The sequence below is a fragment of the Desmodus rotundus genome, chromosome 5 (assembly GCF_022682495.2).
Source record: "Desmodus rotundus isolate HL8 chromosome 5, HLdesRot8A.1, whole genome shotgun sequence".
In the NCBI taxonomy this organism is placed as follows: domain Eukaryota; kingdom Metazoa; phylum Chordata; class Mammalia; order Chiroptera; family Phyllostomidae; genus Desmodus; species Desmodus rotundus.
The window spans coordinates 123,030,249-123,055,487 of record NC_071391.1 but is presented as its reverse complement, the minus strand read 5'-3'; the positions used below and the strand labels follow the sequence as shown (position 1 = coordinate 123,055,487).

The 25,239-nt window shown below is 48.7% G+C and overlaps 2 protein-coding genes across 2 annotated transcripts in view; one reads left to right on the top strand and one right to left on the bottom strand.

The window, feature by feature from the left end:
- ABCG8 (ATP binding cassette subfamily G member 8) overlaps positions 1–2,301 on the bottom strand; it is a 19,398-nt gene extending 17,097 nt beyond the window's left edge. The window contains exon 1 of the mRNA XM_024553073.4: positions 1,764–2,301. Within this exon, the coding sequence (XP_024408841.2) occupies positions 1,764–1,826 (63 nt within the window). The 5' untranslated portion in view covers positions 1,827–2,301. The remainder of the gene's footprint in view (positions 1–1,763) is intronic.
- Positions 2,154–25,239, top strand: ABCG5 (ATP binding cassette subfamily G member 5). The gene is made up of 13 exons (XM_024553074.4): positions 2,154–2,361; positions 3,000–3,124; positions 8,188–8,324; positions 8,397–8,495; positions 12,224–12,356; positions 13,737–13,876; positions 14,787–14,916; positions 15,373–15,586; positions 15,665–15,870; positions 16,877–17,015; positions 20,347–20,532; positions 24,118–24,230; positions 25,046–25,239. The coding sequence occupies exons 1-13, from the start codon at positions 2,216–2,218 to the stop codon at positions 25,237–25,239; spliced, it is 1,962 nt and encodes a 653-aa protein (XP_024408842.2). The 5' UTR covers positions 2,154–2,215.

Below are 25,239 nucleotides of genomic sequence, written 5' to 3'. Positions count from 1 at the left end.
GGCCTGGGCCCCCTCATCCTCCTCTGGTCATGACCCTGCCCATGGACGGAGGAGTCTGCGGGCTAAGGGCACTGCCACTCCAGAAACCCAGGACCCCAACATTCCCTGTGCAAATGACCCCACCCCTCTCTCAGGGCCGGTGTGAGCCTTGTCCCAGGCTTGTGCCCCCCAGGGCACCCCAGGCCAGAGGGGCATTTGTCTGTGGAGAGGGTGCATGGGATGTGGGTGAGCAGGAGGAGTGTGTGAGGTCGAGTGTGAGCAGGGGCTGTGCAGAGATGGGGGACAGGCTGTGGTAGAGGCTGAAAGCTGGTTTCCCCATACAGCACATGCTAGTTAATCCTCCAAGAAGTCTTAGAATTTAAATTTTATTTTATTTATTGATTTCAGGAGAGAGAGAGAGATGATTTGTTGTTCCACTCATTGATGCATTCACTGGTTGATTCTTGTATGTGCCCTGACTAGGGGTCAAACCTGCAATCTTGGTGTTTAACCAACTGAGCTACCCAGCCAGGGCTGAAGTCCCAGAATTTTTAAATTTGCACTTGGCATTCCAGATTGGGGGAAAGGTAAATGAAGGCAAGAGGATAGAAACCATTTTTAATTAACAGTTCTTAGCTTGATGAGTAACTGTAAAATATCTAGACATGTGATACATAGCCCTCATTGTCTCATTCTCTTGGCACCTTAAGTAACAGAATTGGAGAAAAGAGATTTGGAAATAACAGCATTCCTGAGCGTCGGCTTCAGGCAGTTCCCTGCCTCCTGAGTTGAGCTCCAGACCTTCCAGGTAGAAAGTTAGCCACCCCTGAGCTTATATCCCATTCAGACTGTGAGCACTGCGGTCCTGGCTCCAGGGAGTCACTTTCTGGTGGGGCCTGGCCCCACGCGGTGTTCCCAGACCAGAGCTGGTCTCTTGCTGTGGCTGCAGAGGGAATGGGGGGTTGCTTGGGCCACTGGGAATGGTGGGTTGCTTGGGCCTGGCCGAAGTCAGCAACTCAAGGCCAGCCCAGAGGCCCAGAGGGCCTCCCCCATGTGTGGTCCCCATCGTGTGATCCCCGCCTTTCACTCCCTCTTCCCCAAAGCAGGCAAAGACAGAAGGGTAGGGTGGGGTGAGGCAAAGGTGGAGGGTGGGGATCTGTTGTTTTACAAATTTCCCATTTAGCCTCCTGCTTCAAACCCCACCAGCAACCCAACTTTAGTCCAAGGCCATTTCTCCAGCAAACATTTCTCACACAAAATGAGGCAGAAACCTTGGACCCCAACCTCTTGGTCCCTGACTGGCACCTATTCCTTCAGCGCTCTCTGGGATTTCTGCCTGCTGTAGCGATATTTTGAACAGAAATTTCGACATTCATATAAATGCCACCTGCCCTCCTATCTGACCAGTTTACTGTCACTGAGTTTCTGAGCTGGACAGCCACACAGACAAAGGAGACCCCTCAGAGTCTTGGTGTGCGTGAGCACAGTTCTGGGTGGAGTCTCATTTGTAAAAGCTGGGGCAGCCCAAGTTGCCAACAAGAACATCATTCCCCTGTAGGTACACACCTCAGGGCAGGAACTGACCTCGGAGGCCCCCACCAGGAGTCTCAGGGACCCCTGAATCAGCACCCCCTGCAACCGCCAGTCCTTTGATGCCCAGGAACTGGAGTCCTGCTGCCTCGTCCTGCTCTGCCTGTGGTCCTGGTGCTCAGCTAGGACAGAGGGAGGGAAGTAATGTCCGATTCACCCACCCACCGGGACTGAGGTGACTCCCCAGCACTCACCGAGGCATCTTGGGGAGCAGCCCTGACCCCAAGCCCTGTGTCCTCCAGGGCCATCTCAGCCATGGGGCCCAGCAGCACCTGCGCCCCTTGCTGCCGGTTCCTTTGGACCTTAGCTGTCACCTGCCAGTGCCAGGGTTTCTCTCTGTCCCAGAGCTGAGCAACCTCTGGCCCGCGTCTGGCGAGCCGCCGTCTGTCTTCCAGCACTCCTCTCTGGCAAATGCTCCCACAAACACGGAATGTGTGCTCTGCCCACTGCCGTGTGTTCTGGCTAAAGGTACATCAGATAATGGCATCTGTGGCCAAACCCTGTCCTGCCGCTGGGGAGGCCTCAGGAGGGACGCTGGGGCCAGGTGAGGAGCAGGCGGGGCAGTCTGCTGCTGTCTCCTCAGGGGAGGCCACTCCAGGGAGGGTCGGGCACCAGAAAATCCTCCAGTCTTTGCTGCCTGTTGACCATGAATGAACTCCCACCTTTGACCCCGCTGGGGTCCTCAGGACTCCAAATAAACATAGGCTTCCAGGGCTCCTCAGAGGAGGTTCCTACAGCTGCGTCAAAGCCGCAACACAGCCTGGGGGTTCTCCACGTCTCCTACAGTGTCAGGTAAGGCGGGCAAGGCCCAGGACCCCCGCTGTGCTCACCCCTCTCCCGGCCTCTCAGTAATGGGGGCTGGTAATGGCCGCTTTGACCCCCTGTGGAGTGGATCCTGGTGGAGAGAGGAGAGGGAAGGGCCGCCAGTGATAAATGAGGAACAAGGGTGAACGCCACCTCCCCACCGCATGGCACACGGCGGGACCTGGAAGCTCTGCCAACTACAGCAGCTGGGCTCTGCCTCGTGCCCCTGTGCCCCTTGCTCCTTCCCGTGTGTCCCCCTTGTGTACGCACTGTTTGATGTGGGTGGAGAGGCCGTGGGGAACAGGGGTGCTTGCAGCACCAGGTGTAATGAAGCCTGGTGCAAACATGCAGGGTTAACCGAGGGAATAGTGCCATCTCCCAGCAGCCAGAGAGCTGGCGCTCAGAGCTGCTGCCGGGCCGGCGCCGTACACAGGTGATCTTCGGTCACTGCTGGCCTGGATCTACTTCGGGACGACGCTGAGGAGGACGCTGAGGCTAAAACACCCTTAGAAACTTGTCCGGAGACAACTGGGGTGGGGCAGAGCTGGCCTCAGTGCTGGGGGACGAAGGTGTGGCCCCTCCCAAGAGCCCACTCTGCTTCTCCCCTCTTGGGGTTTTCTTTACAGCCAACGAGCCGGGCCCTGGTGGGACGTCACATCTTGCCGGCGGCAGCGGTGGAACAGGCAGATCCTGAAAGACGTCTCCTTGTTCGTGGAGAGTGGGCAGATCATGTGCATCCTGGGGAGCTCAGGTAAGCTGAGGAGGAGTGCTCGACCTTCTGGGGAGGGTTCTGAAAGGCTGTGCCTTGATTTGGACACCACTCTGAGGAGATGGGTTTAAGTTGTTACAAGAAGTCCGTAAGAAGTTTAAGTTGCAACAAGTGTGATATTAGAATGAAATCCAGTGGCAGGTCTGTGAATGGAAGGAACTTGATGTGAAATCTTTAGAAAGATTCTTGCAAAACAATAAAGTCGTGCCTGACATGTAAGTTAATTCATATTTCCAAGTATGCAAAGCACCTAGCACAGTGCCTGGCATGTAGGGGTGCTCCTCAGACACAACTTCGCTAGTCTGTACCCTGCTTGGAGATAGGAAAAGGAATATAATAAGCACAGAGATGCCCATTTATTCCCTGTATTCACTGGTCTTTTTAAATCATGATATATTTCAATCATACAGGCAAGAATAGAAAATGAAAGAACGTTCATGTGTTAATACCTGACTTTATAAATCTTTTTTAAAGATTTTATTTATTTATCCTGCAACCCAAGCCATGTGCCCCAATGGGGGAATCAAACCAGCAACACTGTGGTTCATAGTCTGGTGCTCAGTCCTCTGAGCCACATCAGCCAGGGCAGGACTTGATAAATCTTAACATACCATATTTACTTCAGATCCTTTTCTAAAAGGAATTAAATACTACAGATTCCAGTGAGGCTATGTGCCCATTTCCCAGCGCATCCTTCTCTTTCACGGTAACTACACTGGAGGTGGGATTCAGGGCCTGTGCTGGTTCCCTGCATCAGCCAGTCATTGTCCCGGGAGGATGAGGCCTCCAGAGAGGCAGCGCCCTGTGGCTGAACACGATGCCCCGCGAGGGTCACCACTGCGGGATAGGCGCATCGGCCCTGAGAGGAGATCTGTGTGACACACCACAGTGTCCACGACACTGTGTCATCCTGCACATTTCAATGATGAAAGGTGCTGACACATGGGCTTCACGGAGGAGCCGCTTGACTTAGTTCTTGTTTTCAGGTGGTTGATGTGGCCTGACTCTCCACTGGCATTACTCCCTTTAACGGAGATGGTAGCGGACGTCTGTGGTTACGACAGGCACAGTCAGCCTCTTTCAGCCCGAGGGGTTAAATCCGTGGCCACTCCCCTGCTGCGGGGGCGGGGGTGGGCGAGTGGGGGGTGGAGGAGCAACAGCCTGATGGTGATGGCAGTGTCAAGATTAAATGAAAAGGAATTCACTGCCTAAGACTTCCAATTTCCTCAGATTTCCTGTCTGTTCCTATTTCCAATTTTTTAACCATTTCTCACTATATTCATGTACCATAACAGCCAGGGTCATCCTGACTTTCATTTTAATCATTACACCGTACTTTGAAAAGAACAAAAGCAGAGTTATTGCTGTAATAACTTGTCACTTGCTGCCTTTGCGGTGTAGGGTAAAAATGGTGGCTTGTAGCACACTGCGAGGATTGAACCCACCTTCTCAGAAGTGCGTCCCACTGGCCGGTGTCACGCTTCCTGCACATCTCAGGGGGACAGTGCTGGGGGGGTCTCGGTCTGGGGTCTGGGCTCATGGGCTTGTTTCAGAGGACACCTCATCATGGCTTTATGGCAATGCCCACCCTTCCACACTGAACAGGAATTCACAGCAGACTGCAAGTGCTGCAGGAGTGGGAGCCCTGGCCCTCCCTGCTTTATCTTCCACAGCCAGAACAGGGCTGGCCACGTAGTAAGTGCTTAATAAACACTTGTTGAATCAATAAGTAAGCCAATGAATCAATTTTATAAGTTACTCTGAGTGTTTTATAAAATGACATGATTTCATCAGTGTCTTATCTAAAGCAGCATTGCTTATCAACCTTTATTAGTGAGGCAAAAGATGACTTAGGTGTTCAAAATCTCACTAAAGAATGGTCCAGTACAGGCTTGCCTAGCATCATCCAATAGTCTAGGGAAAGGTAACTTTATCTGGCTGGTTATTTGCTATCGATTAGGACCTATACTCTGTGCTGCGCGCTCCCTTGCAGAAGACTAGTTACGAACGATTTCTGTCCCTTTAGGCAAGATAACCAAAAAAGGTCATGGTTTTGTTGCCCTGTATGACATTAACCATATTTGTTTCTTTTCCCCCATTTTTAATGTAGTAAAATACATATAACATCAAGTTTACTATTTTAATCATTTTTAAAAAGATTTTTAAATGTATTTTTAGAGAGAGGGGAAGGGAAGGAGAAAGAGAGGGAGAGAAATATCAATGCGTGGTTGCCTCTTACACGCCCAACAACTGGGGACCTGGCCTCCAACCCAGGCATGTGCCCTGACTGGGAATCAAACCAGCCAGCCTTTGGTTTGCAGCCCGTGCTCGATCCACTGAGCTACACCAGCCGCGGCCATTTTAACCATTTTTAAGTGCACAGTTGAGTGGTATCAAATATATTCAGTGTTGTACAACCGTCACCCCCGTGCATCCCCAGAACTCTGTTCATCTTGCAGAACTGGAGCTCTGTACCCATTGAACACTAACTACTTCTCCCCTCCCCTCGGCCCCTGGCAACCATTACTCTTTCTGCCTTTATAATTTTGACTACTCTCATTCCCTCATATAAGTGAAATTATACAATATTTGTATTTTCGTGACTGGCTTATTTCACTTAGCATACTGTCCTTAAGGTTCATCCATGTGGTAGCATGTTGCAGAATTTCCTTCCTCTTTAAGGCTGAATACTAAGCCATTATGTTATGTATCTCCTATTTTGCTTATCCATTCATCCATTAGTGGATATTTGGGTTCTCACTGTTGTGAACAATACTACCATGTACAGGAGTGTACAACTATCTCTTTGAACCAGTGCGTTCAATTCATTGGGCAATACGCAGAAGTGGAATTGCTGGATCATACGGTGATTCTATTTTTACTTTTCTGAGGACCTGCCGTAACTGTTCCACAGCAGCTGCACAGTGTTACATTCTCACCAACGGGGCAGTTCTCTCCATCCTCACCAACACTTGTTATCTCCCGGTGTTTTTTTTTTAATAGTAACCAACCATCCTTACGAGCATGAGCTGGTATCTCATCATAGTTTTGCTTTGCAGCTCCCCAATGATTAGCGATGTCGAACATCTTTTCATGTACCTATTGGCCATTTATATATCATTACAAAAAAATCTACTCAAGTCCTTTGCCTAATCTTGAATCAGGTTGTTTGTTTTTTGTTGTTCAGGTGTAGAAGTTCTCTATATGTTCTGGAATTAATCCTTTACCAGGTATATGGTTTGCAAATATTCTCTCCCATTCTGTGGGTTGCCTTTTTACACTGAGGATAGTGTCTTTCGATACACAAAAATTGTTGAATTTTTATGAAGTCCAATTTGTCTTTGGCGTCGTGTCTAGGGCATTAACCATTTCTGTGCCTAGCTTTGCAACTTATTCTAACCTTTTATTCTCCACTGACTATACATAGTGTATAAAATGAGCTTTCTCATCCTGCTGGTACCTTCATTAATGAGTTAATAAATATTTGACACACACCAAAAAAGACAGTATTAATGATCTATTTCCATGTAAAAAAAAGTATCACTAATCTAAGTGGCTTAAAACAATAAAAGTCATTTATTATCTCACAGGGATTTCTGAGTTAGAAATTTGGAAATAGTCCGATAGTTCTGTCTGGGATCCCTGATGCGGCTACAGTCAGAAACCAGTCGAGGCTGCTGGAGCAGGGCTGGGGAGTCCCAAGCTGGCAGGCAGGTTGGTGCTGGCTGAGGCTCAGTGAGAATGTGTGACTTGGGGAAAGCAGGAGGCCCAGGACAGGCCCCTGAGAGTTGCTCACAGGGGCTGTGAAAGAGCATCCACACCAGCAGGATTTAACCAAGAGGAGGAAGTGGCATCAAAACCAAGAGAGAAATTTACAGAAAAGGGCAAATAACACTGTTGGAAGTTGCTGGGAGGTGTGACGACACGCAGGAAGATGCCCACTGTATTTGGTGGCAAGGAAGTACCTCGCTGACCATAGGGAGCCCGCTTCTGATGTAGCAATGGGACTGGCATCCAGGACGCTGGGCATTTCTGCCAAAGCTGAGGTCGGATGCCAGAAACGTAAGGTCAGGGAGGCTTCTAGTCAGACAGCCACATGCAAGGCCTGATACGGTGACGGGGAAATCTCAGGGCACATTTTGAAAGGCAACCCCAATGAAGTCAGGTCTCATTCCTTTACAGTGCTCTGCTCCCTTCCCCACACTGACCTCTACCCGAGCACGCTGGGGCGAATTCTGAGCTTTGTCAGTCCTGGGGTTGAAGATAACTGTTAAGAGAGTGCGTCTGGCTTCTTCATCTTTGCACCCCTTGCAACAACAAGCAATTTCTTTACAATTTTGGAACAAAACATTTTCTCTTGGTTTTGCACAGGCCATCACATTCAGGCAGCGGTTCCATACGGCTCCCTGGTGGGAAAGGCCCCAGCAACAACTCCTGGGCTGTGCCCACCACTGTCAGTGCCAGCTGAAGCCAATGTGGTTTTCCCAAAGGGCTCACCAAGCTAGAGCTTTTCAAATTCTGACATGCACGGGAATTACTTGGGGATCTTGTGAAAAAGCAGACTTTCATTCCGTGGCTGTGGGTGGGGGCCTGAGACTCTGCACCTCTAACAAGCTGTCTGGGGATGCTGATGCCGCGGGTCCCCAGACCACACTTGATTAGCAGGGTTCTAGGCACTACTTTCAGGAACCACCAGACCATCCCAGGGAGCCACAGAAAGAAATTCAGATGTCTAGGAGCAGATGGTGCCAAAAGCCTCGGTTTTCCTTTTATTTTGAGCATATATCGTCTTTATCAAAGGGAAACAGCTTTAAAGCAACTAAAGAGACAGACAAAGTCCCTCTGGTACCGACAGAATGAGAGAAATGGCTTGTGTCTCCTCTTAATGGGAAAGCAGGAAAGACTCATTCGTGCTACGAGAGTTTGACCCACCAGGCTAAAGAGAGAACGAGTCAGGGATGGACCCCAGACTGGTCCACCGAAGGTCTTGGGAAGTTCCTGCGAGGAAGGGACTTCTTCCAGGGCCTTCTCTCCTCGCCCACCAGGCTCGGGGAAAACCACGCTGCTGGATGCCGTGTCTGGGAGGCTGCAGCGCAAGGGAACCTTGCTTGGGGAGGTGTGCGTGAACGGCCAGGTGCTGCGCAGGGACCAGTTCCAGGACTGCTTCTCCTACGTCCTGCAGGTGGGCACATCCCCGGCTCCAGCCTGCTCCAGCCTGGGGCTGGGGTAACGCTGACGCCTCCCTCTCCCACAGAGCGACACTCTGCTGAGCAGCCTCACTGTGCGCGAGACGCTGGGCTACACGGCGCAGCTGGCCATCCGTGGTGTCTCCAGGGCCTTCATCGAGAAGAAGGTGCGTGCTGCCTGTCCTCACGGCAGCCTGGGCTTGGGACCAGGGTTTCCAGGCTCCCGAGCAGGGGCATCCAAGGGTGCAATCCTGGTGGCTTCGCACCCACTCTTCCCTCTCTTGGCCCATTTCTTCCCTTCACTCTTCACCCCTTTTGAGTCTAGACCTGCACCGTCCGGGCTGCAGCCACTAGTCACGTGTGGCATTGAGCACTTGAAATGTGGCTAGTCCTAACTGCGATGTGCTGTGAGTGTACAATGCACACCGGAGTTTAAAACCTGTGAGAAACAGAATGTGAAATAGCTCAATAATTTAAAAACAGTGATTAGAGTTTGAAACAATTTTTGGCTGTACTGGGTTAGAGTATATTGTGAAAATTAATTTCACCTGCTTCCTTTTATTTGCTAAAATGTGGCGGGTAAGATAATTGAAATTCTGCACGTGGCTTGCCTTGTACTTCTCACCAATGGTGCTGTCCTGGGAGCTCTGTGTTTGAACAGATGTGGTTCAGTTCCCCACTGTGCTTTTTGCCCTGAGGTCTATCCTGTTGAGACTTTTCTCACCTGTCTTTGAGGCGTCTTGAACGTGCCTCCTCCAACTGGATTCAGGTCATGGAGGAAGGAACTATTGAATTGTCACCTCTTTCCACATCTTTATCTGTTCTTTAATGCACCCAGTTTGGAAATAGCCTCAGGGAGCTCACCTGGAAACGCCACCTCATTTCTGAAGGCCTGGACAGGAGCGCTCAGGGAACGGAGGACAGACAGATGTGCCATGCAAAGCAGGCACAGTTCCCTGGGAGACGGGGCCCCAGAGCTACCAGAGGGGGCCAGCGACATCTGCCCCAGAGGCTTTACCACCCTGAGGCCTCAGCCAAGCTCCTGCTGGGCACACAAGTTACATCTGCAGGTCAGGCTCCAAGGCCGGCCTTTCTTAGTGCCATTGAGGCTCCGAGGGAACCCTCCATTTCAGCCGAGAGTGCAGCAAGTTACTCCGTTTTTATTAGGCATTGCCGAGCCTGTCCGCAGGGACTTGTTCATCTTGTCCCTGCGCTGGGCTCTTGGGCAGGGCTTGGAGGGTGGAACTAGGTCTGTCTGGGAGTCCTAGATGGTTCTGCAGTGCAGCTTTCACTCCAGACACACGTAGGCAAGGGCCCCACCCCTCAAAGGGCCGCCATCCTCACAGAGCGATGCCTAAGCCCGGCTCCTCCCTGAAGGTTACCGAAGAGTACTCACAAGGCATTGCTCACAAGGCACTGCAGGCATTCTGGGTCTCACAATGGGCTGGTGTCAGTCGGCCTTGTTCACCCACAATATCTCCTTTCTCTCTGGCATCCACCCTGTGAGGGAGGCGTTATCTCCTGACACTCAGGGAGATTCAGATCAGACAGCTGGGACTGGCAGAGCTGGGACTTGCCCCCAGGCCCTGCAGCTCCGTCCTGTCGCCCTGAGCCCCCAGGGTCTCCTGAGCCCCACTGTGGTCTGAGGAGACAGGTCAGAGTCTGCAGCCCACAGTGGCACAGGCTTGTTCATGTGCATGGTTTAGTGGCCCTGACAGTGAGTGACAGCTGAGCCCCTCTGTAGGCTCTCTCTCTGCTTTGCTTGCTTTAGTATTTATCTCTCTAACGTGTTTAGGAGAAGACTCCATTGCTGTTTGGGTGGGAGAAAGGCAGTCATAAACGGATTTTTCTGAGTTAGTGATCCATTTATGTCACTTACTTCATCAAGAGAACCTGAGAAAGTCACTGAGCTCTTTCCCCAGAAAATGCACATTTGCATATATATTCAGGAAATTCATGGGTACCTGAAAATCCATTGATAGCAAATTTGCTTCCTGATGAATGGTCCCTCCCCCTGGCAGACCCCAAAGGTCCTACAGAGGTCTTCCCTGCTTGAGAGTACCTTCTGAGCAAATCCAGTCCACAGAGTGTAAGATCCTGCAGTGTAATTTGGTGAGAAGGCAGTGCTGGTGACAATCGAGGATGGAGCACAGCAGACCTACTCAGTCCCCTGAGGACCCGAACATAAGCTGTGGGCGACATGGGCAGGCTGTGATTTCTGGGCTCTTGGCCAAACCGCGTGCTTCATGGACCACTTGAGAGAACTGTGGACCGTCCCGCTCTTGATCCCAGGTCTGCTGTTTGCAAATGGCGTGACCTTGGGCAAGTTATGGACTCTCTGAGGATCTGTTTTCTCCTCTCTACCACATAGAATAGTGGTGCATCTCTCCTGGATGTGTGAGGATTGAATCGGTCTCTGAGGACACATAGCATAGAGAAGGTAGATGACTGTGGACCCCCATTGTCCCAGTGGCCCCTTCTAACACTCAGAGTTCCATTCCAAGTAGTGTTTGTAAAACATGGGACAGGCTTCCCTCCTGGGCAAGAGACATCTGAAACAGATGAAGTACGCGTCTCCTCTGTCCACCCATTCCTCCGGAGCCAGGAGGGACAAGTTTTACTCCTTTCTTGCTGTTGCAGAGCAGATGAAAGGGACCCTCAGGGATCTGCCCTGGCTGGGGATTGAGAAACCCGGCGGTGCAGGAGACCTCATTACCAGGACCCTTCTACTCAGATGACAGGAGGAGACCCTTTTTTTTCCCACAGCAAGTCACACTGGTTTGTTTATGCGTGGTCAGCCTCCTTGTTAGTATCGCTTTGTATCAGTTTAGGTGTGTCTCTTCTTTTGATCAGAGCTCCATCTGGGCTGTCGATCCCGGCTCCGTGTCCTGTGTGACGCTGCTCCGCATATCGCCCCCTTTTACTCCGACCTAGTTTCTCTTATTTTTTTTTTTATGTAGCACTTTTATTTTTCATTATAAAAGTAACACAATCTCCTTAGAGGTATGAGAGCAAAACTCATTAGCATATATCTCACTGTTCTCAGTTCCTCTCTCTGATTGGCCCTGGGCCTTCTGCAGCTAGGGGTAATCTGGAGAGGGGTACGCTGAGGAAGGAGAGGAGGAGAAGAGGAAAAGACCAGCCCCCTTGATTAGAGAGTCAGTAAGGAATCTTCTTAGTTACTGCTGTGGGGAGTTGAGAAGGAGGAGTGAGGAGCGGGCTACAGGAGCTGCAGGGTATAAGCAGAGTGAAGAGAATCGGGGAGAAGAAATTTTAAGAAGTATGTCTGCAGGTTATAGCCCGGGTCCCCTTTGAAGTCCTTAAAGAGATTCAAGTAAAGATTGGCATTACTTTTAATTACTTTTGATAGTTAGATTCTATTTCTTTGATGCAAAACCACACTGAAATTGGACCATAGGGGACTCCAGGACTTATTTCAGTTACATAAGGGAAATCAGTTTTATTTTAAAACAAATTGGATTTTTTAAACATAGAAAACATTTATCCTAAAAAAGTTTCAAAAACCAAACATTTAAAAAATCAAACTATTTTGTAACCATTTTCCTGTATGGGTCGGACTGAAAATAGGAGTCCAGTGAAGTCTCTGCTGTTTCCTGGAGAATTTTCCAGAAGCAAATGTAAGCAGTTTTTGTTGCTCTGAGGACTTTTAAAAACAATTCATATTACTTATTTTGGTCACTGCATGTATTATGTTGTGATTGGAACCAAGTTGGATTTTGTTGCAATAGGCGTGCTTTCCCTACGGTGTGGTGCTTCTGAAGGTGGCCCCAGCCCTCACGGGAGGTGTGTCGCCTCTCCTACGCCACCCTCAGGCTGTGCCCTGGAACGGCCGCCCCGCTGTGACCAGCCTTCCCGGGCTTTCTGACTTCTACAGGTGGAGGCGGTCATGGCAGAGCTGAGTCTGAGCCACGTGGCAGACCGACTGATCGGCAATTACAACTCTGGGGGAATTTCCAGTGGCGAGCGGCGCCGCGTCTCTATCGCCGCCCAGCTCCTCCAGGATCCTAGTAAGTGGGACCCAGAACTGCCTCTGGCTGCCGCCTGGGCATCTTCCAGGTGGCTGCGGATACAGCAGGCCTTCTTCAGCCTCCATTTGGAAAGGGGTTCTCACTGAGGTTTTTCAAACTGCAGACCCAACTTTCGTGAAAGTATTATGTAGTTCCGGAATACTCTTTCATCATCCAAGTACCAAACGACTGTTGGACTCAGAAGTGCTCATTTGTGTTTTAATGTTCAATTAGGGTCTTCCATGAATGGGGGGCCCTGCCCTGGGCATCCTCACCTCGCATAGGGGCAGGACCACTGTGTCTGCTGTGGAGAGCTATGAGCTCTGGTGTGACTAGAAGTATTTATGAAATGGCAGGAATTAAAGTAGGACTTTGGAAAGTCCTACTGGAAAGCGATCAGGTTGAGGGGAGGGGCTGTCAAGATGGGCAGCCTGTCCCCTGGCTCCCCTGACTCTCCTGCCCAGTTTGGCCATTCTCCCCGCCACCTGGGGAAGCCTCACCATTGTATGCACCTGGGAGAGGACATATTGCCCCTGGACACTTTTTCACACTGGGGGAGAACAAGACTGCCCACTCTCCAGATGGTGCTTGGTCGCTAGGAGGCAAGTAAGAGAGATGCTCTTAAGAGTACTTGCCACTTTTAGGGTAAAAAGAAACTATAGTTAAATCCTCTAAAAAGCCTGATTTCATGGGTTCTAGTTTTTTCCAGTGCCGAAGACCTTATTAGTGTTTGAAAGTGCTAGCCATGAAGTGTGGTAATGTCTTTTTAACTAGCCTCCTCTCAGCTTTTTAGAGATTTTATTTGTTTGTTTTTAGAGAGAGGGTAAGGGAGGGAGAAAGTGAGGGAGAGCAACGTTGATTTGAGAGAGGAACATCAATCGGTTGCCCCTCCAGTGCTCCCCGAGCGGACCGAACCACAAACTGGTTGGTATATCAGGATGATGCTCCAACAGGCACATGCCGGATCGGGAATTGAACCGGTGACCCCTTGCCTTCCAGGAGGGTGCTCAACCCACGGAGCCACACGAGTCAGGGCACCTTTCAGCCATTTAAAAACAACACGGTGCCAGCCCTTGTTCTCTCAGGGTTGCCCGGACAGAGCCCAAAGGGTTGTACCACGTGGGAGGCCGGATCTGGCTGCTGCCCTGTTCCCTGAAGGATTACGCCTGAAATGTGCTCTAGAGCTGGGAGTTGGGTCCTCCCAGGTCAGGTTATTTCTCCTGGGCTCAGGCAGAAAGACAGTTTACAGGCAGGTACTTCTCACTATGCACTGTCTGGATGGGGTAAAACAGCTCAAGTTAGGAACTGTTCAAAATTCTGAGTTTAGAGCACAGAGTCAGGCTCGGGAGAGACTGAAGGCTGCCACTTCTTTGCCGGCAGTGGTCATGCTGTTCGATGAGCCGACGACGGGCCTGGACTGCATGACCGCCAATCAGATCGTCGTCCTCCTGGCAGGGCTGGCCCGCAGGGACCGCATTGTGATCCTCACCATCCACCAGCCCCGCTCCGAGCTCTTCCAGGTGAGGGGGGCGTCTCCTGTTCCTGCTCAGTTCGTCAAGGGTGGTAAGTGTGTGTTGAGCTGAGGATCATGGGTAGAGATTAGTTAGCACTGGCCAACCGGAGAGCTCAGAGCCAACAGCTCCTGATAGGGGAAGGGCAAACAAAGGATGCGAGCTGGCTTCCTCCGGCACCAGCCACTCACCAAATATCTTCTATGCACCAGCTCATTAACCCACACCATCCTGTGAGGGGCATATCAGTAGTTGCACTTTACAGAGAAGAGTGAGACTTAGAAGTGATACAAAACTGAGCCACAATCACGCAGTAAGAAGCTGGAATTGGAAGTCCAGTTGGCTTCAAAGACGGTGTTTTCCCACTAACTCATACAGTTTTCCTCCAAAATTCTTTTTGTCCTCCCAGGAACCTTTTAGGGAGCTATTATTTGCCTTTTATAGACAACGATCTGAGATTTAAAATAAAAAATTGTCCAAGGGGACCTACTCACTCAGTGGCATGGCAGGGGTGCGCACACCCAGGCCCACTGGTCAGGCTCGGTTCTCCTCTACCCTGGTGTGATGCGGGCACAGTCTGGACGCTCAGCAGCGGCCCATGCTAAAAAGAATAGGGTGCATTTTGAGTGTCTCCAGAGGATGCAGTAAGAATACCAATGCAATGAAAGAACTGACTGCTTGGAAACCTTTTTCTATGAGAATGTGATGACTTTTTAAAAAAATTCTTTGATTTGAGACAGAGAGAGAGACAGACATTGATCTGTTCCACTTACTTAGGCATTCATTGCTTTTCCTGACTGGAGATCGAACCCATGACCTTGGTATATATCAGGATGGTGCTCTAACTAAGTGAGCTACCCACCAGGGCCTAGGATGTGGTGACTTGATTACACACTAATCCCATCTGTTGCCCAATCAGCTCTTTGACAAAATCGCCATCCTGAGCTTCGGAGAGCTGGTTTTCTGCGGGACACCGGTGGAAATGCTTGAGTTCTTCAGTGGTTGTGGCTACCCTTGTCCTGAACATTCAAACCCTTTTGATTTTTATAGTAAGTTTTCATTCACATTTCCCACCATCTTAATTTTTTTTGAACTTTATTATTTCAGATGTCTGCCTGGATGGTGCCAGGGTTTTATTTTTGCTTTTGTTTTGGTGTTTTTAATCCTCAAATTAATTTGGCTGGGTCAATAACTTGCCATAACCTGTCAGGATGAGGTGGGGGATCTCTTTTAAATTGGGGCATGCCTACTTCGTCAGAGAAAAATTAGCTGAACTTCTGAATTCTCACATACAACCCCGGTGGGACCCTCATGGCCCTGGTGTTAGCTTTAAAATACTCTGATTTTATAGGTGGACATTAAGAACAGGTATTATTCTGGTGGGATGAGGTATCACAGCTAGTAATCCTAAACCAATGATGAAACATAAATGTATATTATTAGCCATTGTGCATTTATGTGCCTTTAAAAACACATGGGTTACTTCTCTGGGGGAAAAATTTTAGTGGACCTGACATCGCTGGATACCCAAATCAAAGAACGGGAAATGGAAACCTACAGGAGAGTCCAGATGATTGAATCTGCCTACAAAGAATCAGCAGTTTATCACAAGATCTTGGAGCACATTGAAAGAACAAAACACCTGAAAACATTACCAATGGTTCCTTTCAAAACCAAGGACTCCCCTGGAGCTCTCCCTAAACTGTGTGTTCTCTTGAGGTAAGAGACTCACCCCATTTTAGGTGCTTAGACATCCATCAATGAAAGAAAAGGAATTAAAACCGTGTTGTCTTTCAGGAGAGTGACGAGAAACTTAATGAGAAATAAGCCGGCAGTGATTATGCGGCTGATTCAGAATCTGATCATGGGTTTGTTCATCATTTTCTTCCTTCTACGGGTCCAGAACGATGTGCTAAAAGGTGCTGTCCAGGACCGTGTGGGTCTCCTGTACCAGTTTGTGGGTTCCATGCCCTACACAGGCATGCTCAATGCGGTGAATCTGTGTAAGAGCCCTGCTGGGACGTGTACCCTAGAGGGCAGGGGTGCGGGGGTCCTTTCTCCCTGAATACCTCCCCTTTCCAGCCGTCACCTTGCAAGACTCCAGCTTTACCAGTCTTTGAGTTCAACCCAGATTCTCTCTCTGGGGAAAGGTAACTCCTGAGCTACTAACCCCAAGGATGAATTAGCTCATCAAGCAGATCTCTCTGAGGGTCTCTATCAGGGAAACATGAAGTTATGAGGTGCCGAAGGGCACGGTTTGGAGAGGTTTATCAAAGGTTATCCCTGGGATCCAGCTTGGGCATTAGGATGTACAGTCCGGGGCCCAGATACCTGGGCAACTTAGCACTGTTTTTCTTAGATTTTATTATTTATTTTTAGAGAGAGGGGTAGGGAGGGAGGAAGAGAGGGAGAGGCATGTGGTTGCCTCTCATGCGCCCCCACCCCCTACTGGGCCCTGGGCATGTGCCCTGACTGGGAATCAAACCAGTGACCCTTTGGTTCGCAGGCTAGCACTCAATCCACTCAGCCACACCAGCCAGGGAAGCACTGTTAGATTCTTTTCGGAGCCTATTTTAGTACAGCCAGAACCTAATTGTCAAACTCAGAGGGAGTCCAGAAGCAATACCTCGTTGCCTGATGTTCTTTATCAAGACCCTGCCAAAAAGAGGATGAAGTGACTCATATCACTCATTTGTGCTCATTTGTGCCCCTTTTGCATGTGCATTCTTGAATTGGTGACACCCTTCTCACCACTTTAGGGAGAAAGAAATAAATTATGACAATGTTTGCAACCGTATTGTAATTCAGATAGAGTGCAGCTTTCGGGGGTGGTGGTGGTGATAATCATAACTCTACAGATGGCAGGTTCCCTCTTTCGATAATTTGAGAGCCCCAGCTGGTCCTCACCTCCCAGCTCTGGTAACAGACCTCCAGTTCAGCTGGGGCTAGCCCTCCCCCACCCGGCCGTGTGGTGACGCCACTGTTCTGCCACCTGCCTTCCATGCCCAGTTCCCATGCTGCGAGCTGTCAGCGACCAGGAGAGCCAGGACGGCCTGTACCAGAAGTGGCAGATGCTGCTGGCCTACGTGCTGCACGCCCTGCCCTTCAGTGTCATCGCCACCGTGGTTTTCAGCAGTGTGTCCTACTGGTAAGGGGGTGTTCGCAGGTGTTCGGTCCTCCGGGCCAGGCGTCCCATGTGGTCCCGTGTGGTCCCATGTGGCCGGGGGGACCTGGAGGGGGAGAGCTCCAGGGCAGAGAACCACGAGGATCTTGGTACTTTTCCCGCGTCAGTGCTCGCGTTCAGTGGAAACAGACACGTGCTTGGTCACAGCTGGGTCTGCGGATCCCACTGCAACAAGGATGGCCTGCCCAGTGAAAAGCTTTCCAAAATCTGTAAATTGCCACATTCCAACATGTCTGGCCCTAACATGTTTCAAATAATGGGTTATGGTCATAAACAAATCTCCAAATGACTTTAATTCAAGAAAGTTTAAGATTAGAATTGTAAGGAAGCACAGAGGGTCTGCTAAGGAAAATAATAATCATAATAGCTAACACGTGTTGAGTACCTGCTTTATGTCAGGCACTAAGAGCTTTAAATATATTAATTCATATAATCCTTATAACCATTCTATACAGGTGATAGTATAACTTCCTTGTTTGTTGGCAAGGAAACTGAGGCACAGATGGAATGAGTGGCCTTCCCCATCTCACATCCATTACCCCAAGCTAATCACAAACGAGGCCAAGAGTCTATTTGGTTGGTGGGGAGAGGGACTCTTGGAGGCTTATGGAGGAGAACCTGAGAGGCAGCAGCATTTAACAGTTGGAAAAGGGATCGAGGACATCCCGGGGGAAGGAGCAGCAGGGGCATAGGTACAGAAGCAAAAATCCAGAAGACCCTTCCAGAGACCGGTTTCAGCAGTGCTGCGGGGAGTGAAGCACTGGGAGCAGAGTGGAAAACATGCCTGCCAGGCTTGGAGCCCAGCCGGGGAGGTGCTGAATGTCAGGCTGAGGGGCTGAAGTGGATTTGGTCATGGGAATGGGAGAGGGTTTGGGACCCCTCTGTGTGGGGCTCCGGAGGGTGAGGCTGGCAGCTGACTGACGTTAGGGCAGAGACACTAGACAGCCCTGTGAGGCTCCCTGGCCACAGTCTGGGATAAAGGCAGAGGCCCTAAAGAAGAGAGTAGCAGTGGCAACAGAAAGGAGGGATCATTTTGAGAAGCTGTGAAAGTAAAGTTGAATGTTTGTTGGGGGTAAAGAAAGTCATGGATGATGCTTGAGTTTTCAGCTTGAGGGAATGGGGTAGGGGTAGCATCTTTATCAAGTGTGCTGGTAAAGGGAATGGATTTGGCTCTGAACACATTACACCTGGGAGGCCACAGGACCCCCATGTGGAGATGTCAATCTGCGGTTTGGGTGGTAGCCTGGAGGAAAGACAAAGTAAGAGCAGTAAGAGTAAAGAGCTGGGAATGGATCCTGTAGGAAGAGTGTCGGAAAGGGAGGAAGTAAAGCAGTCTGAATGTGATGCCTTAAAAGGCACATGCAGAGGGCGGGAAGAGGAAAGTGATCCGATGACAGAGGCAAGGGGTGGTCAGGCAGGTGGAAGGTGAAGCAGGACTGAGCAGCATCGGAGAAGCCAAGGGAGGCGAAAGTTCCAGGGAGGCATAGGGCTCTCATTCAGTGTTGTGGAGGTTCAAGGAGGTGAGGCATAAGATTAGGAGGCCATTGGTACACTTCAAAAAATAAAAAGATAAAAGGGTGTCAGTAGGGTGGTGGGGTGCAAGTCAGGCTTACATGGGGATGGAGTACGATGGAGGAAGCAGATGCTGTTGGAGAAGCTTGGAGTAGAGGGCAGGATGAAGGGGGACAGTGGCTTAGAAGGTTGTCAGGCTCAGGAATGCTTGCTTCAGGATATGGCAAATAAGACCAGTGGAATGAAGGCATTCAATGGAGACTAGGTGAAATTATAGAAAAATTGGATCATTCACAACTGAATTTTACAGAGGAGACCAAGGTAAGGACAGGGGAATCAGGAAAACATGGGCTCAAGGTTGGCAAAGATGTGGGGGCAGTAGGAGAGAGAAGTAGAGCATGGCAGGTGAATCCAACTGCTGAGCACTGGGGAGGGAGTTTGAAAGTGGGGAGAGGGGGTAACTTAAAGTAAATGTTTGTATTAGCCACAATGGGACCTGCCCAATAGGCAATGAGGAAAAATTAGGGGTGGTCTGGAGTCAGCTGAGACAAAGTGACAGAGGGAGCCCAATTAGTATAGCATCATGCCTTATTTAACACACCTTGAGTTGCTTAATTGAGACAGCAAGGGTCCCCAGGTGTGGAGACTGGTAAGGCAAAGATCAGCAGAAGGGGACAAGGGTCCGAAGCAGTGAGGGCCTGGAAAAATGGGAGACAGGGGAGAGGCTATGATTAGGGCATTTTCAGAATCTGAAATCTTGGAAGTGGAACGGTTTTTAGTAACATTTAAGTCCAAGACATGGTGAGTGACAAAGATTAGGTGGATAAGACCCCTGGAATTGATCAGCCTACCTAATTAGGAGTCATTGAAGTTGATATTTCATCAAGAAGGTCAAAGACCTTCGGGTTAATGATAGTGGATGGGAATGGACAGAATGACCCTGGTCCAGATGCTATAAAATCATCAAAGGTGAGAGAATGTCTTAAAAGTTGCAGACTATTGCATTGGATAAGAGAATTAACAGTCTCAGCAAATGTCATGACTCGTGAAAGAGGACGGCCTTGAAGAATGGTGGGGTGAGGTGGATACAAGACACGCCAACTCCTTCTTCTAGCTCTACAAATGGAAGAAAGAGCAGCCGTGTCTAATGGTTGTTGCGGATGCTATCACCGGGGAAATGCTATTTGGCTGAAGTAATATAAGAGTTAAGGGGCATGGATACAGGGTAGTCCATTTACAAGAAAATGAAGGTCCAATTGATGGAAAGGGTTGGAGAACAAAAGGCAAGAATGGAATGGAGTAGGCCTGGGAGGGCTAATCCGATGGAGGATGGAAGCAGTGAAGTGTTTCCACACTATCCATAACCCCACATAACGTGGGTGAGGTTCAGGGAGGGGCTAGTGGGGTGAGCCCCCCTAGCCTTGGAGGGTAGTAGGCTAGCTCAGGTAGGCAGAACGTGTTATTGATGGAGAAGCCTGGTGAGTTCAAGAACCCTATGCCTTGCAGTTAGTTGTACTGTTGTTTGAATACTGGTATTTTCCTATGAGAGCTGAAGGAGCTGTAAGAGGGAAAAGGTGGCTCACATTGAGCTGGAGCCAACAGAAACAATGGGTGGGAATAAATGGTTTCAAATGCTGGCTCCGTGCCCAAAAGGCCTTTCAAAGGGGAGATTGACTTGCCCTGCAAACTCTTCCTCGACACGGACTCATTCTTAGAAGGCAAGTGTGGTATTTTTCTTAAATGGTAACCTTGGACAGAAACTAAAGACCTTATGTGTTTTCAGGACTCTGGGCTTATACCCCGAGGTGGCCAGATTTGGATACTTCTCTGCTGCTCTCCTGGCCCCCCACATAATTGGTGAATTCCTAACTCTTGTGCTCCTTGGAATGGTCCAAGATCCAAATGTGGTCAACAGCATAGTGGCTCTGCTCTGCATCGCTGGGGTGCTTGTGGGATCCGGATTCGTGAGGTAGGTTACGGCGAGCCCAAGGGTTTACATTGGTATGATTTATTAAGGTCACCTGATGATGACTGTTATTAAGGAATTCCAGAGGAGAGCTATGTGATACTAGTTAAAAGCACCTTATAATCTGGGTGCTTGCTAATCGTTATTACTTAGATCTTAGACCGTTCACCATTTATTCAATAAAATGTCTTCATGTTGAGAACCGGGAAGTGACAGTTTAGGCGTGTTATTAATATGATTCACAAGAAATAAGCCATTACAATAGGAGGAAAACCAACCCAGAAAAAACCGCAGCCTGTATTACAAGGTGAAGAGCACGCAGGTAGTTCATTTCTGCCCCGCACTGGCGACGCTCTATTCTGGTTCTCCACCCTCACTTACGTTTAGGAGGTCAGATCAGTCAGGTAAGAAAAGCGCCCTCGGGATAAAAGACTTCTACAGGAAGGTATCAGAACTAGAGATACACAACAAATGTGAGCAGTAATTAGCTCTGGGTGATATATTTTTATTTCTTTCTTCATATTTTCCCATATTTTGTGAATTTTCTATAATGGACAGGTATCATTTTGTAACCGAGAAAAAGGTAAAAAGAAGTAGCGTATAAATAAATAAAAAATAGCATATGTAATATAAAGGAAATATTTTTACATTAAAAAGGACATAAATAAAATAATATGAAAGTGCTATAAATACATTTTAAAAAGTAGTAGCAGGAAGGATGGAAAATTTTAGGATAAAAGTGATCCCAGGCAGGTGGAGTGGGAGCTAGTAAGAAAACTATGGGACCCCCAGGGAATGTGAAAAAGACACTGTTTTTTTGACTTAAAAATCAAATAAACAAAAAAGTTATTGAGCATCTAAAGATTTTTATGTTTAATTACTTAACTCTCAGAGCAGTCCATGTTCAGGAAGAAAACAAACCTCAGACTTGACGTAGCTCCAGCCACACAGCTGCCTGGAGAGAGGGCTGAGCCTGGAGTCGCAGGCTTCCTCTGACACTTCGAAGCCAAAGGACTGTGGGCAGGTCGCTTTTCTATCTACATTAGTTTCCTCATTTATAAAGTAGAGATAATGATCTTGGCCCCACCTGCCTCGAGGGATCGTGAGAAGCAAATGACATAATCCGTCTGAAAACACTTCATTAGCTGTAGTGTGTTATATAAAGGTGAGATGTTATAAAGCAAAGTGAGCTGGGGTTTGATCAGTCGTGGAGGACTTTTTTTATAATGACACCATTACATTGTATTCATCTGTGGTGCCTAAGTGGGTCATTAGCGTCTGTGAAAAATGCACCAGACCAATCACCCCACAGGCATGGCCTCAAGCCAGCAGGGTACAGACCTCGGTCAGCGGCTCCTCTTTCATTGTGTTTCAGTCAGTACAGGTGCCAGACAGTCTGGCAACATTTCATGTGTTTGGTTTGTAGGAAGAGGGGATTAATTGTCTTAGAAGAGAAGCAGTGGCCTATGTGAACAGCTGCTTTTAGTTTCTTCGCAAAATCTCAACATCCCAAGGCTTCACCTGGGTTCCACTCCCACCTTGAAACTCTGCTCTTGAAACCCACATCCACCTCTTAGTCATCAAGTTTCTATTTTTCCCTGAAGTCATCAATTTCCCTGGCTGACTGCCTGCAGTATCTGAGCTCTTCGCTGCCTCTTCCTTTAAACCCAATTGGAAATACCTTCACTGCTTTTTCTACTTACAAAATCATGCAAGTTCTTGGGGTGGGGGGCAGGGGTGCACACCATACAGGAATGTATGAGGAGGAAAGTCAAAGTTACCTAAAGTATCACAACTCAGTGAAATTTCATTGTGTATCTTCCTAGACATTTACATCATTTTTAAAAATAAAAATGAGATCATACTATTGGGAGGGGATAAAGTATGCATGCTTTTTTCCCCATGTAACAAGATAATGTGGGAAGTCCCATATCAATACATTTACACCAGGGTTCCTCTCTCTCTCTCTCTCTCTCTCTCTCTCTCTCTCTGTCTCTCTCTCTCGAACTGCAACGGCTTCTATGATCACCTGGTTCTCTTCCTCTGTCTTCTACAGCCCGTCATCCTATTCCAGGCCATTATCATCTCACACTTGAACTTCTGCTGTAGGCTGCTCCCTTTTTTGCTGTCCCCAGTCTGCCCTTATTCTGGTCCACCCTAGTTGCTGATGCCACATTTTCTGAAAACACGGATTTCAACATCCTCTTTCTCATGGTCTTTCAGTGTCAACCCCCTTCAAGACCCCGAAGCAGCTGGCTCCTGGCTGCCATTCCAAGCTCACCTCCCTCTGCCCCCACTGCCCAGGCTCTGCTGCATCCTTTCCAGTACGTTCAGTCCCCTAAGGGCAGCCCTTGACATGTCTGTGCTCACAACCATTCTGCCTTCCTAGAGCATCCTTCCTCTTCCCCACTTCCTCCCCAGGTTCCTGCCTATCCCTGTCCAGTTAGCAGCCCTCTCAGTACAGCTAATCCAACTTTGTGCCTCGGAAAACTGCCAAGAACTGAAAGTCATAGAGTTGGAGGGGGGTCACTTGGGAATAGCTGAAACCATAAATACTAAATACAAGAATGTTATTGACACGCATTACTGTTTTTTAATTACTTTCTAGGCACAAATTGTTCACCGCTGTACTTTTATAGTCTAAAGGATATAAAGTCTATGTCCCCAGCTGCATTGTGAGTTCTTTAGGGGTAGGATACGTCCTTGGAATTCCTCAAGCACCTAGAAGTAGTACTTTGCAAACAGAAGGAATTTAATGTATGTTCATTGATTGGTAGAAGCTATGTGGTGGACCAAGAAGTCCACAGGGCCATTATGAGGTCTCTCCCAAGACAGGCTGAAGAAGAGACATAGCTCATTTTCACAAGAAGTGTCTGCTCGCTTGTCTGTCCTTTCCCCTTGCATGGTGGTTTAGTTCTTACTTCATGTGCTGACGCTGTCCAATATGTTCAGTCACAAATAGCTTCCTCTAATGTGATGTGCGTTAGGTATGTTTTTTCTTTTACAGTTATATCAGTGGTGCTTACCAATCCATCATTAGGGGATTGATTGTTAAATTAAGTTTCTACTATAATCAACCACCAAGCTCCCCAGCTGGGGTGCATACGGGAGGTGGCTGATTGAAGGTTCTCTCTCTCTCTCTCTCTCCTTCCCCCCATCTCTCTCTCCCTCCCTCCCTCTCCTCTAAAATCGATAAAAACATGTCCTCAGGTAAGGATAGAAAGAAGTGATAGAGTGCTATGCACACTGACTCTCGCTGACTTTGAAGGACGTCTGAGACATAAGTTTTGTTGAAAAAGCAGGTTAGGAAAGAGCATGAAGAGCTCAGTCCCATCTGTGTAAACTCTTACAAACGCACGCATCCACACGTGTCACTGAGCTGCTAGCAATGGTCGTGCCTGGGCGGTGGCGTTTCTCTGGCATCTCAGGGCCGCCCGCGGTTTTGTAGTAAGTGCCGTGCGTGCAGTGAGACGGAGAACTGGCTCCGTGTGGGCGAGGGCCAAGTAAGGGCGGCCGTTCTCTCCATTTGGCAGGACTCTTACCAGGGCCTAGGGAATTTCATCTCCCTCTCTCTTTCTTTTCCTTAAGGAACATAGAAGAAATGCCCATTCCTTTGAAAATCTTCACTTATTTTACATTCCAAAAATATTGCTCTGAGATTCTCGTAGTCAATGAGTTCTATGGACAGAATTTCACTTGCGGTAAGTATTCTACTTTGGAATATTATTTTTATGTATCCCTCTGAGGAAGCAATTTCCTGAGGCAAATACACTTCTTAAATAAAAGCTGTATCTTGTAACAAATAGACTTAAAACCTTGTTTCGGAATAAAAGTCTACCATTTTCTCTGGTTTTTAAAAAGAAATAAGCAGTAGTCAAGTTAGACGCCTGTCCGAGGCCCCAGTAGCTTAGGGCCACTCTGACGTTTTTAGGAAATGACAGCCGTGACGCACACTGCGGGAAACTCTAGCGCAGCCTGGGTGGAAGCACTTTCTGTGGGCAGGTGGAAGCAGGGTGCAGAGGCTTCTTGTTCCCCAAACGCACACAGTATAGAGCCGAGTGAAGTCATCTGTGGCAAAAGGTCGTTCCCCGATCCCACGAGAGGGCAGCGGGAGCATCACGAGGTCCCTCTGGCCACCGGAGATCCCAGGCCATGCTGTGGTGACAACTGCAGAGCAGGGTGAAGTCCAGTAGTCGTCTTGAACGGCTTTAGGCGGCAACGTCAGTAATGTTAGGACACTTGGTGCTAAGTGATCATAAGTGACTATGATTTTTGTCAGCGCTACGGGAAGGAACACGAGTACACTCTCAAAAATGGAAACCCATTTCCATCTTCAAATGGAGCCAAGGCCCAGAACACTCACGCTGGCTTCATCTAACAGTGACTTCAGGGCTGTCGCAAATGTCCTGAATCTTTCATGGAGAAGGGTCCTTCGCACCTTCCCAAGTGGGCATTTGGTAAATACTTGCTGATTCAGAACTAATCGCTCCTCACAATGTGGATCTTTCCCCCGCAGGCAGCTCCAATGGTTCTGAGACGGCCAACCCAATATGTGCCTTCAGTGAAGGGACTCAGTTCATTGAGAGGATCTGCCCGGGTGCAACGTCCAGATTCACGGCGGACTTCCTGATTCTGTACGCCTTTATCCCAGCTCTTGTCATCCTGGGGATAGTTGTTTTTAAAGTAAGGGATCACTTCATTAGCAGGTAG